Below are 16,703 nucleotides of genomic sequence, written 5' to 3' on the forward strand. Positions count from 1 at the left end.
GGTGTTGTTGGACCAGTCCACCAAGGCTAACTCTCCCCTCTTCCTCCCCTAGCCCTGCAGGTGTTGTTGGACCAGTCCACTAAGGCTAACTCCCCTCTTCTCCCCTCCCTTCCTCCCCCTAGCCCTGCAGGTGTTGTTGGACCAGTCCACCAAGGCTAACTCTCCCCTCTTCCTCCCCTAGCCCTGCAGGTGTTGTTGGACCAGTCCACCAAGGCTAACTCTCCCCTCTTCCTCCCCTAGCCCTGCAGGTGTTGTTGGACCAGTCCACCAAGGCTAACTCTCCCTCTTCCTCCCCTAGCCCTGCTCCTCTTCCTCCCCTAGCCCTGCAGGTGTTGTTGGACCAGTCCACCAAGGCTAACTCTCCCCTCTTCCTCCCCTAGCCCTGCAGGTGTTGTTGGACCAGTCCACCAAGGCTAACTCTCCCCTCTTCCTCCCCTAGCCCTGCAGGTGTTGTTGGACCAGTCCACCAAGGCTAACTCTCCCCTCTTCCTCCCCTAGCCCTGCAGGTGTTGTTGGACCAGTCCACCAAGGCTAACTCTCCCCTCTTCCTCCCCTAGCCCTGCAGGTGTTGTTGGACCAGTCCACCAAGGCTAACTCTCCCCTCTTCCTCCCCTAGCCCTGCAGGTGTTGTTGGACCAGTCCACCAAGGCTAACTCTCCCCTCTTCCTCCCATAGCCCTGCAGGTGTTGTTGGACCAGTCCACTAAGGCTAACTCTCCCCTAAAGGGGCATGAGAGGACTGTGCAGTACCTCCAGAGACTGGGTGAGCTCACCTCCCAACACCACCTCAACACTATGTTTTAAACATCCAAATAAAAACTGGGTTAGAGACATACAATAGGCTTTACAGACAACATATTTAAATGTGTGACTGACAGAGAACACGTGCACACGGTTATAGCACACGGTTATAACACCATATGAATACCACATACTGCTCAATAACTCTCGTACCCACATCCCACTCTCATCTCTGAGCTCTCTAAGACTCCTCTTTTTCTCTCCTCAGGGATGGAGAATCTGGGCATCATCTTTGAGTTCTCTCCCTGGGTGCTGAAGATCTGTCCTGAAGACGGACTGAAGGTGAGAGAGTGCCTCAATTCCAAATCGACCCCTTTCCCTTGCCCCTACACCCGATGGAGTGACACTCCTTGTGACGTGTTTAATACTGCAGAATCGAGGGCCACTTGGAGATGAAACGAAGGGATCAATAAATGCATCAACTTCTAAACACCCTCCAACTTGAGGGACATTTTAATGTGAAAATCATGAAACAAGAAAATTGTCCCAGTATTGATAGTGTGTCTGTCTCTGCCCCAGATCTTCACTGAGGACCTGACGGAGGTAGAGACCCTGCCCAGAGACAAGGTCCTGAACTTCCTGAAGGAGGGTTTTAAGGAGCTGGCTGTGCCCTACCTGGAGCACATCATACATGTCTGGGAGGAGACAGGACCAGAGTTCCATAACGTCCTCATACAGCTCTACCTAGAGAGGGTACAGGGGCTCATGAAGCAGTACCTCAACTCCCTGCCCGAGGGTAAGTACTACTACTACTACTACTACTACTACTACTACTACTACTACTACTACTACTACTACTACTACTACTACTACTACTACTACTACTACTACTACTACTACTACTACTACTATCACTATCACTATCACTACTACTACTACTACTACTACTACTACTACTACTACTACTACTACTACTACTACTACTACTACTACTATCACTATCACTACTACTATCACTACTACTACTACTACTACTACTACTATCACTATCACTACTACTATCACTACTACTACTACTACTACTACTACTACTACTATCACTATCACTACTACTATCACTACTACTTCTACTACTACTACTACTACTACTACTACTACTACTACTACTACTACTATTACTATTACTATCACTATCACTACTACTATCACTACTACTACTACTACTACTACTACTACTACTACTACTACTACTACTACTACTACTACTACTACTATCACTACTACTACTATCACTACTACTACTATCACTACTACTACTATCACTACTACTACTATTCCTACTACTACTACTATCACTACTACTACTACTATCACTACTACTACTATCACTACTACTACTACTACTACTACTGCTAGCCGTATCACTACTACTACTACTACTACTACTATCACTACTACTACTATCACTACTACTTCTACTACTATCACTACTACTACTATCACTACTACTACTACTACTAGTACTGCTACTACTATCCTTAAAGCAGAGATTACTTGAAATGCAAATACATAATATAATATGACCTGTCTGTCTGTATTTCTGTATGTCTATATGTTCAAAAAACTATACCGCTCCCGCATCTAGCAAGGACTCCTCCCCCGAAGGCCCAACTTCCTGCCTTTATACTAACACAATTAACACAGTACAATGAATGGGCAAGAGGGGGGGCCAAAAACTGAGTTACACTAATAACAAATGAATATATCTCAATCCGGTAAATAAATCATAAAGGTACGTACCTAATATTTCATCATATACATTAATATTTAATATATTTACACAAATGTACATGGAGCTCAGTATGTTCAGTCTTTTATACAAAATATGCCCAAATCGGCTCTAACATACGGCCCCTAATTGTTGACTGCACTGAATGCACAACAATTACTTAATATTCAAACGTAGAGCCAATACAAAAACATTCTATACCAGAGCACCATTACAGTTCATAGCTATATACAAATATACATGGTGCCATATAGGAAAATAGTCCATAGATCTCAGTCTGAGTTGAAGTGTAAAGGTGTTCAACTTCCAAAAAATGTCAAGAGTTTGACGTCCACAAAATGTATGACATCAAAGAATGTAAGAGTACGACATCAACGAATCAGAGGTGCACATGATTCAAAGATGGAGCACTGTGTGTGTGTGTGTGTGTGTGTGTGTCTCACTTCGTCGCCTCAAGGAGCAGACAGAGTTTATTGATAGGTCTCTGTAGGATATTGGTCTTAGTCTTAACCATGACGCTCCGGACAAGACCTTTGGCCCCTGGCAAAGCCTTCACCACACGCCCCATTAGCCAAGAGTTCCTTGGGGCGGTGTCATCGACGATGACCACAAGGTCACCAGGACTGAAGTTTCTCTTAGTTTTGTTCCACTTGTTCCGCTCCTGCATAAGTGGAAGATACTCCCTGATCCATCTCTTCCAGAAGAGGTCAGTGATATATTGTACTTGCTTCCATCTCCTTCTTGAGTATAGGTTAAAGTGCTGTCGTTGCTCAAATCGAATGATGACCTTTTCTGCTTCATCTAGGTCATCTACAGACAGACTTTCTTTTCCAAACGTCAGTTTGAACTTGTCAATTTGTTCCTTCAGTGAGTTTGTCAGACTCTGATCTGATCCTGGATCAGTTTGGGTGAGAACTTTCCTTTTCTGGCTTAACTGTAGTAGAAGTCTCTTCAGTTTCAGCATCCAGGCAACTGCTTTCTTCAAGCTGTTCCATGTTGAATAGTACTCAATCAGTTTGCTGGTCGGACTCTTTTCTTCCACACATGTACTGTTTACGATGACGTCTTTTCTCACCTCTGGATCATCTGGAGGGATGGAGCCAAGCTCCTCGGGGACTTTCGGCCATTGTGTTTCTGTTTTCTCCAGGAATTCTGGTCCTTTGCGCCATCTCTTTGAGTTCAGGAAAGTTTCAACATGTAATCCTCTTGAGGCATCATCGGCTGGGTTGTGTTTGGAGTTCAAATACCTCCACTGTTTTGCTTTCGATAGGTCACGGATCATAGCAACCCTATTAGCCACAAAAGTATGGAATCTCTTGGTATCGTTGCGGATGTATTTTAGCACCCGACTGGCTGTCTGTCCAGAAAGTTGACTCCTCAAGTTCAATCTGGAGCTCCAACCTTAACATCCTGTCCACTCGCACTGCCAATGTTGCTGCAGCAAGTTCCAGTCTGGGGATCGTCATCTGCTTGAGTGGAGTCACCCTTGATTTCCCCAGTATGAATGCGATGTGGACCTTTTCCATAACGTTTGTGAACCTAAGGTAGCTTGCCGTGCCATAACCTTGTTCACTTGCATCACCGAAGTGATGCAGCTGTGCGGTCTTGATTTGACCAAAGTTCTCCGGCATCATACACCTGTTGATCTGGAATCTGGAGAGCTGGTCCAGCTCTGAGAGCCATCTCTTCCATGAAATAGAGTGTTCTTCAGGGATGACTTCGTCCCATCCACACTTTAGCTTGCAGAGCACTTGAAGAATTTGCTTTGCCTTTAATACGAATGGGGCGAGGAAACCTAATGGATCATAAATAGAGCTGACAGTTGAGAGAATACCTCTTCTTGTAAGGGGTCTGTTCTTGACAGTGACCTGGAAGTTAAACACATCCCTTTCAATGTTCCATCGGATTCCAAGTGCTCTTTCAACAGGCAGCTTTTCTCTGTCCAGGTCCAGTTCTTTTATCTGCTTGGCTTTGTGTTCATCAGGGATAGAAGCTAGTACAGTGCGGCTGTTGCTGACCCACTTGGTCAATTTGAACCCACCTTGAGAGCACACATCCCTGAGGTTTCTTGTGAGAGCTATGGCTTGTTCTTCTGTGGCCACTGACTTGAGGCAGTCATCAACATAGAAGTTGGACTTGACTGTTTGAATCACCTCTTCATCGTACCCCTCACAGTTGTCTTCTGCAGTCTTTCGCAGTGCAAAGTTTGCACAACTTGGAGAGGATATAGCACCGAAAAGATGTACTGTCATTCTGTACTCCTCCAATCTTTTGTTAGTATCACCATCCGGCCACCATAGGAATCGCAGGAAGTCTAAGTCATCTTCATGGACACGTACTTGATGGAACATTCCTTCGATGTCTGCCATCATGGCAATGTGCTCTTGCCGAAATCTTAGCAAGACTCCTATAAGCGTGTTTGCCAGGTCAGGGCCTTGAAGGAGTTCACTGTTAAGAGATGTACCTTTATAGGATGATGAACAGTCAAACACCACTCGTATCGTTCCTTTGCGCTTATGGTGAACGCCATGGTGTGGTATGTACCATACCTTGCCTTTCTCTCTGAGGAGCTGTTCTTGTGGTACCTTCTCGGCGTAACCTTTTGTTATCATCTCTTCCATGAAGCCTTTGTACTCTGCAGCGTAACCTTTGTCCTTCTTGAACTTCCTGATAATATTTAGAGCCCGCTGCTTTGCCATGTCACGGTTGTTTGGCAGGACTACATCTTTGTTGCGAAAGGGCAACGGTAAGTAGTAGTGATGGTCTTTGAGGGTTATGGAGCTTGATACTATCTCCATAAACCTACGATCCTCAGCTGACATCTCACTTTTCTCTTCATACTCTCTCTCAGGGAAGTCATGGTTGTACTGATTTACAAGAAGAACCCCCAGGTCGGCCATTGAGATACGATTGGCCATCACCGTAGGACGCCCGGATTCTTCTGCCATGGTACAACTGTTGAGAGGACCATTCATCACCCATCCAAAGAGGGTTTTCACTGCATACGGTCCGTTGCCTTGGCTATTTATGATTTGCCAGGGTTCCATTGCCTTTGGAGCATTTACGCCAATCAGAAGTTCGACGTCGGCATCAATCTCCTTCAACTGAACCTCTTTCAGGTATGGCCACCTTTTAAGCTCTTTCTGAGTGGGAATGTTCTCTCTTGTCACTGGGATCTTATGTTGGGTGTAGACCTTTGGTAATGCAAGAAATGTGTCGCCTTCCACATTGCCAATCTCTAATCCAGATATCTCAAAGCTCTTGGTAGGACTCTCCTGCCCCATTGTGCGTAGCAGAATTTCAGTCGCACTGCCTTTAGCTTGCAACTGCCTCATGAGTCTCTCCGTACAAAATGTTGCTGAGCTACCAGAATCGAGAAACGCATAGGTTAACACAGACTTGCTTCCATTTGCCACCTTTACTTGAACTGGCACAATTGCAAGTGCACAATCTGTACCGGCCCCGGTATCTTCACCAGCTTCCAGTGAAACAAGAGCACTGCTGACAGTCTCCTCCCGCTTTACTGCTACACCACTCATATCTGCCTTTTGAGATCTAAATCTCTCTCTTCCTTCAATGTGCAGGATAGTGGGGTGCTTTCTTTGACAGCTCTGACAGGTCATCCTTCTTTTACATTCTCTGCTTAAGTGTCCTCTCATCAAACAGCCAAAACAAAGGCCTTTTGATCTCAGAAACTCAACCTTGAATTCATGTGGCTGTGCCTTCACCTGTTGGCAGTCGACCAATAAATGCGCACCAGCACAAAATATACATGAGATACTGGGAGCATCAGAAGGGTAGGTGCCTGGTCTCTTTACTTTGAATGTTTGTTCTTTTAAAGGTTTTTCAGAGTTACAATCTGCCACTACAGCTACTGTAGTGGCAAAGCTGCTTCCCCTACTCTTGGACTTGAACTGCTGTTTAAAGTCAGCTTCTGTTTTGGGTTTTAAAAACCTTTTGTTGTACAGGGGATCTTGAATATCTCCATACAACGGATCCTGCAGTATTTTGGCCTGTTTTTCCATGAACGTTACCAGGTCACTGAACTGGGCCCTCAGGTGACTTCTCTCTAAAATATCACATGCCATAGACCTCCATTTTTCCCTTAGTTTGTAGGGAAGTTTTGACATGATCAGCTTTATGTTGGAGGGAAGATTAAGCTCTTCCATGTTCTGTAGGTCTTGCATAGCGTTACAGCAACTTCTTAGATAGAGTGCATAACCACCCAGTCCCTTTCCATCATCGGGTTTGATGTTTGTCCAGTTCCAAGCCTTTTCCATGTAAGCAGTGGTGACTTTGATTTCATTGCCAAAGTGTTCCTTTAACAACCTCTTAGCTACTGCATAGCCTCTTCTGGCTTCCATATGCAGACAACTACGGACCAGATCCTTGGGCTGACCAGAGGTGTATTGTTCCAGGTAATAGAGCCTATCCTGGTGACTGCTTGTCTTATCTTCTATACCATGCTCAAATGCACGCATGAATGGCCTAAAGTTTAGAGGATCACCGTCAAACATAGGTATCTCCCTAACAGGGAGTGTGGCTTGTTTGTGCTGTAGTACAAGGAGGTCAGCAATTTCATTCTGCCTTTGCATGACAGTAGAGAGGTTATCATGGCTGGTATTATGGCTGATACCCGCAGTGTTGATTCTGTGTCGATTGCTAGACCTTGCTGTTGGCTGCTGAAGAGTGTGGTTTACGACTGTTTTCGGAATAGGGTTTGATGGCTTTGTGGTCGGTTGTTGTAAAACTCTTTGTAGTGGGGTCTTTGGAACTGCACCTAATGCAGCAAACTCAACAGGTGATGGTTCAGGTTCCACATAGACCTCTGGTTCCTGTTTCTCAAAATAAGAGTTCATTCCATCTTCTTGGCTTAGTAAATGGGCTGCCACAGAATGGGATTGAGAAGTTGACTCGGTACTCTCCAGGACCTTCAGTTTGGCATTATATGCTGCTATGTCCGTTTCCAGTGCCATTTTTTCCATCCTAACATTCAGTTGAGCTTTCTCCAGTTCCAATGCATGCTTGTCTTGTAATGATGCTTGGCGAGCTAGTAGAGCTGCTCGTTCTGCCTCGGCTTTAAGGCGTTCAGAGGACACTGAGGAAGCAGTCTTAGAATACTTAGTTTTACTTGATATTTTTGACACATTGGAAATGCTGTCATGTGGTTCAATGAGCGTTTGTGGCTCAACTTCAGCCTTTTTCCATATTTCCACCTCTTTCAGGAAATGTTCATAAGTTCTCATTCTTGGTTGATAATAGTTAATGCTCTCCTGTTCCTGTTCCTCCTCTGTGACCAGCTCTAGCACAGATTCATGAGCCTTCTTAAAGTCATTGAGCACAGCATCAAATGCTTCAAGACTCTCATTCACAGTTGCAATGTTTCCTCCATCAACAAGAAGGACTTTTATTTCATTCATTTTGCGTGTACACACTCCAAGTTTGCCTCTCCGGGCTGCATAGAGTGAATTTAGATGCTCCTCTGCCCTCTCCAGTGGAGTCTTATTTGGGATTTCCTCCTCCTGTAGTGGCTTCCTTTCCTCTTTACCATAGCCACTGCCCTAGCCTGAAGCGGGGTTGTTTCGGACGCATACAGTCCACACTCAACGTTTCCAAACGGCCAAACATTCAATGAGATCCAGGGATATAGTGCAACAAAAAATGTTTATTCTTCTTATCTAACAAAAAGGTATTCTCCAATCAACTTAAAGCAGAGATTACTTGAAATGCAAATACATAATATAATATGACCTGTCTGTCTGTATTTCTGTATGTCTATATGGTCAAAAAACTATACCGCTCCCGCATCTAGCAAGGACTCCTCCCCCGAGGGCCCAACTTCCTGCCTTTATACTAACACAATTAACACAGTACAATGAATGGGCAAGAGGGGGGGCCAAAAACTGAGTTACACTAATAACAAATGAATATATCTCAATCCGGTAAATAAATCATAAAGGTACGTACCTAATATTTCATCATATACATTAATATTTAATATATTTACACAAATGTACATGGAGCTCAGTATGTTCAGTCTTTTATACAAAATATGCCCAAATCGGCTCTAACATACCGCCCCCTAATTGTTGACTGCACTGAATGCACAACAATTACTTAATATTCAAACGTAGAGCCAATACAAAAACATTCTATACCAGAGCACCATTACAGTTCATAGCTATATACAAATATACAAGGTGCCATATAGGAAAATAGTCCATAGATCTCAGTCTGAGTTGAAGTGTAAAGGTGTTCAACTTCCAAAAAATGTCAAGAGTTTGACGTCCAAAAATGTATGACATCAAAGAATGTAAGAGTACGACATCAACGAATCAGAGGTGCACGTGATTCAAAGATGGAGCACTGTGTGTGTGTGTGTGTGTGTCTCACTTCGTCGCCTCAAGGAGCAGACAGAGTTTATTGATAGGTCTCTGTAGGATATTGGTCTTAGTCTTAACCATGACGCTCCGGACAAGACCTTTGGCCCCTGGCAAAGCCTTCACCACACGCCCCATTAGCCAAGAGTTCCTTGGGGCGGTGTCATCGACGATGACCACAAGGTCACCAGGACTGAAGTTTCTCTTAGTTTTGTTCCACTTGTTCCGCTCCTGCATAAGTGGAAGATACTCCCTGATCCATCTCTTCCAGAAGAGGTCAGTGATATATTGTACTTGCTTCCATCTCCTTCGTGAGTATAGGTCACTTCTCTGGAATAGTCCTGGTGGCAGGACTGGCTTTGCTTTCATGGCACATTGTTTTCCTTTTACAACTAGTGCAATTTCTTGTTTAAAGTGCTGTCGTTGCTCAAATCGAATGATGACCTTTTCTGCTTCATCTAGGTCATCTACAGACAGACTTTCTTTTCCAAACGTCAGTTTGAACTTGTCAATTTGTTCCTTCAGTGAGTTTGTCAGACTCTGATCTGATCCTGGATCAGTTTGGGTGAGAACTTTCCTTTTCTGGCTTAACTGTAGTAGAAGTCTCTTCAGTTTCAGCATCCAGGCAACTGCTTTCTTCAAGCTGTTCCATGTTGAATAGTACTCAATCAGTTTGCTGGTCGGACTCTTTTCTTCCACACATGTACTGTTTACGATGACGTCTTTTCTCACCTCTGGATCATCTGGAGGGATGGAGCCAAGCTCCTCGGGGACTTTCGGCCATTGTGTTTCTGTTTTCTCCAGGAATTCTGGTCCTTTGCGCCATCTCTTTGAGTTCAGGAAAGTTTCAACATGTAATCCTCTTGAGGCATCATCGGCTGGGTTGTGTTTGGAGTTCAAATACCTCCACTGTTTTGCTTTCGATAGGTCACGGATCATAGCAACCCTATTAGCCACAAAAGTATGGAATCTCTTGGTATCGTTGGGGATGTATTTTAGCACCGACTGGCTGTCTGTCCAGAAAGTTGACTCCTCAAGTTCAATCTGGAGCTCCAACCTTAACATCCTGTCCACTCGCACTGCCAATGTTGCTGCAGCAAGTTCCAGTCTGGGGATCGTCATCTGCTTGAGTGGAGTCACCCTTGATTTCCCCAGTATGAATGCGATGTGGACCTTTTCCATAACGTTTGTGAACCTAAGGTAGCTTGCCGTGCCATAACCTTGTTCACTTGCATCACCGAAGTGATGCAGCTGTGCGGTCTTGATTTGACCAAAGTTCTCCGGCATCATACACCTGTTGATCTGGAATCTGGAGAGCTGGTCCAGCTCTGAGAGCCATCTCTTCCATGAAATAGAGTGTTCTTCAGGGATGACTTCGTCCCATCCACACTTTAGCTTGCAGAGCACTTGAAGAATTTGCTTTGCCTTTAATACGAATGGGGCGAGGAAACCTAATGGATCATAAATAGAGCTGACAGTTGAGAGAATACCTCTTCTTGTAAGGGGTCTGTTCTTGACAGTGACCTGGAAGTTAAACACATCCCTTTCAATGTTCCATCGGATTCCAAGTGCTCTTTCAACAGGCAGCTTTTCTCTGTCCAGGTCCAGTTCTTTTATCTGCTTGGCTTTGTGTTCATCAGGGATAGAAGCTAGTACAGTGCGGCTGTTGCTGACCCACCAGGTCAATTTGAACCCACCTTGAGAGCACACATCCCTGAGGTTTCTTGTGAGAGCTATGGCTTGTTCTTCTGTGGCCACTGACTTGAGGCAGTCATCAACATAGAAGTTGGACTTGACTGTTTGAATCACCTCTTCATCGTACCCCTCACAGTTGTCTTCTGCAGTCTTTCGCAGTGCAAAGTTTGCACAACTTGGAGAGGATATAGCACCGAAAAGATGTACTGTCATTCTGTACTCCTCCAATCTTTTGTTAGTATCACCATCCGGCCACCATAGGAATCGCAGGAAGTCTAAGTCATCTTCATGGACACGTACTTGATGGAACATTCCTTCGATGTCTGCCATCATGGCAATGTGCTCTTGCCGAAATCTTAGCAAGACTCCTATAAGCGTGTTTGCCAGGTCAGGGCCTTGAAGGAGTTCACTGTTAAGAGATGTACCTTTATAGGATGATGAACAGTCAAACACCACTCGTATCGTTCCTTTGCGCTTATGGTGAACGCCATGGTGTGGTATGTACCATACCTTGCCTTTCTCTCTGAGGAGCTGTTCTTGTGGTACCTTCTCGGCGTAACCTTTTGTTATCATCTCTTCCATGAAGCCTTTGTACTCTGCAGCGTAACCTTTGTCCTTCTTGAACTTCCTGATAATATTTAGAGCCCGCTGCTTTGCCATGTCACGGTTGTTTGGCAGGACTACATCTTTGTTGCGAAAGGGCAACGGTAAGTAGTAGTGATGGTCTTTGAGGGTTATGGAGCTTGATACTATCTCCATAAACCTACGATCCTCAGCTGACATCTCACTTTTCTCTTCATACTCTCTCTCAGGGAAGTCATGGTTGTACTGATTTACAAGAAGAACCCCCAGGTCGGCCATTGAGATACGATTGGCCATCACCGTAGGACGCCCGGATTCTTCTGCCATGGTACAACTGTTGAGAGGACCATTCATCACCCATCCAAAGAGGGTTTTCACTGCATACGGTCCGTTGCCTTGGCTATTTATGATTTGCCAGGGTTCCATTGCCTTTGGAGCATTTACGCCAATCAGAAGTTCGACGTCGGCATCAATCTCCTTCAACTGAACCTCTTTCAGGTATGGCCACCTTTTGAGCTCTTTCTGAGTGGGAATGTTCTCTCTTGTCACTGGGATCTTATGTTGGGTGTAGACCTTTGGTAATGCAAGAAATGTGTCGCCTTCCACATTGCCAATCTCTAATCCAGATATTTCAAAGCTCTTGGTAGGACTCTCCTGCCCCATTGTGCGTAGCAGAATTTCAGTCGCACTGCCTTTAGCTTGCAACTGCCTCATGAGTCTCTCCGTACAAAATGTTGCTGAGCTACCAGAATCGAAAACGCATAGGTTAACACAGACTTGCTTCCATTTGCCACCTTTACTTGAACTGGCACAATTGCAAGTGCACAATCTGTACCGCCCCGGTATCTTCACCAGCTTCCAGTGAAACAAGAGCACTGCTGACAGTCTCCTCCCGCTTTACTGCTACACCACTCATATCTGCCTTTTGAGATCTAAATCTCTCTCTTCCTTCAATGTGCAGGATAGTGGGGTGCTTTCTTTGACAGCTCTGACAGGTCATCCTTCTTTTACATTCTCTGCTTAAGTGTCCTCTCATCAAACAGCCAAAACAAAGGCCTTTTGATCTCAGAAACTCAACCTTGAATTCATGTGGCTGTGCCTTCACCTGTTGGCAGTCGACCAATAAATGCGCACCAGCACAAAATATACATGAGATACTGGGAGCATCAGAAGGGTAGGTGCCTGGTCTCTTTACTTTGAATGTTTGTTCTTTTAAAGGTTTTTCAGAGTCACAATCTGCCACTACAGCTACTGTAGTGGCAAAGCTGCTTCCCCCTACTCTTGGACTTGAACTGCTGTTTAAAGTCAGCTTCTGTTTTGGGTTTTAAAAACCTTTTGTTGTACAGGGGATCTTGAATATCTCCATACAACGGATCCTGCAGTATTTTGGCCTGTTTTTCCATGAACGTTACCAGGTCACTGAACTGGGCCCTCAGGTGACTTCTCTCTAAAATATCACAGGCCATAGACCTCCATTTTTCCCTTAGTTTGTAGGGGAAGTTTTGACATGATCAGCTTTATGTTGGAGGGAAGATTAAGCTCTTCCATGTTCTGTAGGTCTTGCATAGCGTTACAGCAACCTCTTAGATAGAGTGCATAACCACCCAGTCCCTTTCCATCATCGGGTTTGATGTTTGTCCAGTTCCAAGCCTTTTCCATGTAAGCAGTGGTGACTTTGATTTCATTGCCAAAGTGTTCCTTTAACAACCTCTTAGCTACTGCATAGCCTCTTCTGGCTTCCATATGCAGACAACTACGGACCAGATCCTTGGGCTGACCAGAGGTGTATTGTTCCAGGTAATAGAGCCTATCCTGGTGACTGCTTGTCTTATCTTCTATACCATGCTCAAATGCACGCATGAATGGCCTAAAGTTTAGAGGATCACCGTCAAACATAGGTATCTCCCTAACAGGGAGTGTGGCTTGTTTGTGCTGTAGTACAAGGAGGTCAGCAATTTCATTCTGCCTTTGCATGACAGTAGAGAGGTTATCATGGCTGGTATTATGGCTGATACCCGCAGTGTTGATTCTGTGTCGATTGCTAGACCTTGCTGTTGGCTGCTGAAGAGTGTGGTTTACGACTGTTTTCGGAATAGGGTTTGATGGCTTTGTGGTCGGTTGTTGTAAAACTCTTTGTAGTGGGGTCTTTGGAACTGCACCTAATGCAGCAAACTCAACAGGTGATGGTTCAGGTTCCACATAGACCTCTGGTTCCTGTTTCTCAAAATAAGAGTTCATTCCATCTTCTTGGCTTAGTAAATGGGCTGCCACAGAATGGGATTGAGAAGTTGACTCGGTACTCTCCAGGACCTTCAGTTTGGCATTATATGCTGCTATGTCCGTTTCCAGTGCCATTTTTTCCATCCTAACATTCAGTTGAGCTTTCTCCAGTTCCAATGCATGCTTGTCTTGTAATGATGCTTGGCGAGCTAGTAGAGCTGCTCGTTCTGCCTCGGCTTTAAGGCGTTCAGAGGACACTGAGGAAGCAGTCTTAGAATACTTAGTTTTACTTGATATTTTTGACACATTGGAAATGCTGTCATGTGGTTCAATGAGCGTTTGTGGCTCAACTTCAGCCTTTTTCCATATTTCCACCTCTTTCAGGAAATGTTCATAAGTTCTCATTCTTGGTTGATAATAGTTAATGCTCTCCTGTTCCTGTTCCTCCTCTGTGACCAGCTCTAGCACAGATTCATGAGCCTTCTTAAAGTCATTGAGCACAGCATCAAATGCTTCAAGACTCTCATTCACAGTTGCAATGTTTCCTCCATCAACAAGAAGGACTTTTATTTCATTCATTTTGCGTGTACACACTCCAAGTTTGCCTCTCCGGGCTGCATAGAGTGAATTTAGATACTCCTCTGCCCTCTCCAGTGGAGTCTTATTTGGGATTTCCTCCTCCATCATTCACTTTTAGTTCACTCAATTTACAATGACACGGTTGTTGGTTTGATTGTTAAACGTAATGCCCCTTTAGACCTCCTTTAATCTTTAAAAACACAGTCATCCATTTCAGCATATTGACCCATTTTGAATTGCACATGTGCAAGTTTGGCATTTTAGATGCGTTTTAAACATTTCATCCCGTTGAGGTTTTGTCCCTTTAATGAAGTTTTAACACGCAGTATCTTTAGATCCTTAAGTTGCATTCGTTGCGTTGATGGATTGCATTTCCACGTTAGGCCAAATATTAGATATATGATTAGGCTACATTGTGCATAGGATCTGTGTTTCCCAAACTTAAACTTCTTAATTGTTTTCACAGCGCTGTATTTTGAATTCCATTCCCAAGTTTATCAAACATTCCAATTATAAGCACATTTGCGCTTCCATAATATGCATGATCAAACGATCGCCTTGAACAGGGCAGCTCATTCATTCGCAGTGGTTACTCACGGCTGGCGAAATCTAGGAGTTCAAATCCTTCCAAGCGAGCTGTCCTTATGGTCCGAATGCAATTACAAATAGAACAAAATCCAGCGTGTGTCCGAACCGGAGATTTCCTTCCGGTAGTAATCCTTCACGGAGTTTTTTGACTTGAATGTAGTGGCTTCCTTTCCTCTTTACCATAGCCACTGCCCTAGCCTGAAGCGGGGTTGTTTCGGACGCATACAGTCCACCTCAACGTTTCCAAACGGCCAAACATTCAATGAGATCCAGGGATATAGTGCAACAAAAAATGTTTATTCTTCTTATCTAACAAAAAGGTATTCTCCAATCAACTTAAAGCAGAGATTACTTGAAATGCAAATACATAATATAATATGACCTGTCTGTCTGTATTTCTGTATGTCTATATGGTCAAAAAACTATACCGCTCCCGCATCTAGCAAGGACTCCTCCCCCGAAGGCCCAACTTCCTGCCTTTATACTAACACAATTAACACAGTACAATGAATGGGCAAGAGGGGGCCAAAAACTGAGTTACACTAATAACAAATGAATATATCTCAATCCGGTAAATAAATCATAAAGGTACGTACCTAATATTTCATCATATACATTAATATTTAATATATTTACACAAATGTACATGGAGCTCAGTATGTTCAGTCTTTTATACAAAATATGCCCAAATCGGCTCTAACAACTATCACTATCACTACTACTATCACTACTACTACTACTACTACTACTACTACTACTACTACTACTACTACTACTATCACTACTACTACTATCACTACTACTACTATCACTACTACTACTATCACTACTACTACTATTCCTACTACTACTACTATCACTACTACTACTACTACTATCACTACTACTACTATCACTACTACTACTACTACTACTACTGCTAGCCGTATCACTACTACTACTACTATCACTACTACTACTATCACTACTACTTCTACTACTATCACTACTACTACTATCACTACTACTACTACTACTAGTACTGCTACTACTATTACTACAGTACTGATACAGCTGTACCTAGAGATGGTCCAGGGACTCATGAAGCAGTACCTCAACTGTTTACTACTACTACTACTACTACTACTACTACTGCCGCTATCACTACTACTACTCAAATCAAAATCAAATCAAATGTTATTTGTCACATGCACCGAATACAACAGGTGTAGAACTTTACCGTGAAATGCTTATATACAAGCCCTTAACCAACAATGCAGTTCAATAAATAGTTAAGAAAATATTTACTAAATAAAGTAAAAAAATTAAAATGTCACACAATAAAATAACAATAACGAGGCAATATACAGGGAGTACCTGTACTGAGTCAATGTGCGGGGGTACAGGTTAGTCGTGGTAACTTGTACATGTAGGTAGGGGTAAAGTGGAGTAGCAGCAGTGTAAAAACAAAGGGGTTGTCAATGTAAATAGTCCGGGTGGCCATTTGATTAATTGTTCAGGAGTCTAATGGCTTGGGGGTAGAAGCTGTTAGGGAGCCTTTTGGACCTAGACTTGCCGCTCCAGTACCGCTTGCCGTGCAGTAGCAGAGAGAACAGTCTGACTTGGTTGACTGGAGTCTTTGACAATTTTTAGGGCCTTCCTCTGACACCGCCTGGTATAGAGGTCCTGGATGGCAGGAAGCTTGGCCCCAGTGATGTACTGGGCTGTACGCACTACCCTCTGTAGTGCCTTGCGGTCGGAGGCCGAGCAGTTACCATACCAGGCGGTGATGCAACCGGTCAGGATGCTCTTGATGGTGCAGCTGTAGAATTTTTTGAGGATCTGAGGACCCATGCCAAATCTTTTCAGTCTCCTGAGGGGGAAAAGGTGTTGTCATGCCCTCTTCACGACTGTCTTGGTGTGTTTGGACCATGATAGTTTGTTGGTGATGTGGACACCAAGGAACTTGGAACTCTCGACCCGCTCCACTACAGCCCCGTGGATGTTAATGGGGCCCTGTTCGGCCTTCCTTTTCCTGTAGTCCACAATCAGCTCTTTTGTCTTGCTCACATTGAGGGCGAGGTTGTTGTCCTGGCACCACACTGCCAGGTCTCTGACCTCCTCCCTATAGGCTGTCTCATCGTTGTTGGT

At 44.1% G+C, this 16,703-nt stretch overlaps 1 protein-coding gene across 2 annotated transcripts in view; it reads left to right on the plus strand.

Moving 5' to 3' along the window:
• LOC121539128 (vam6/Vps39-like protein) overlaps window positions 1–16,703 on the plus strand; it is a 91,719-nt gene that overhangs the window by 52,447 nt on the left and 22,569 nt on the right. For both annotated transcript variants that reach the window (XM_041847394.2, XM_041847395.2), the window contains 3 exons: window positions 676–762; window positions 1,009–1,082; window positions 1,320–1,536. In XM_041847394.2, the coding sequence (XP_041703328.1) occupies window positions 676–762; window positions 1,009–1,082; window positions 1,320–1,536 (378 nt within the window). The remainder of the gene's footprint in view (window positions 1–675; window positions 763–1,008; window positions 1,083–1,319; window positions 1,537–16,703) is intronic.

Source organism: Coregonus clupeaformis, chromosome 25 (genome assembly GCF_020615455.1).
Source record: "Coregonus clupeaformis isolate EN_2021a chromosome 25, ASM2061545v1, whole genome shotgun sequence".
Taxonomy (NCBI): Eukaryota; Metazoa; Chordata; class Actinopteri; order Salmoniformes; family Salmonidae; genus Coregonus; species Coregonus clupeaformis.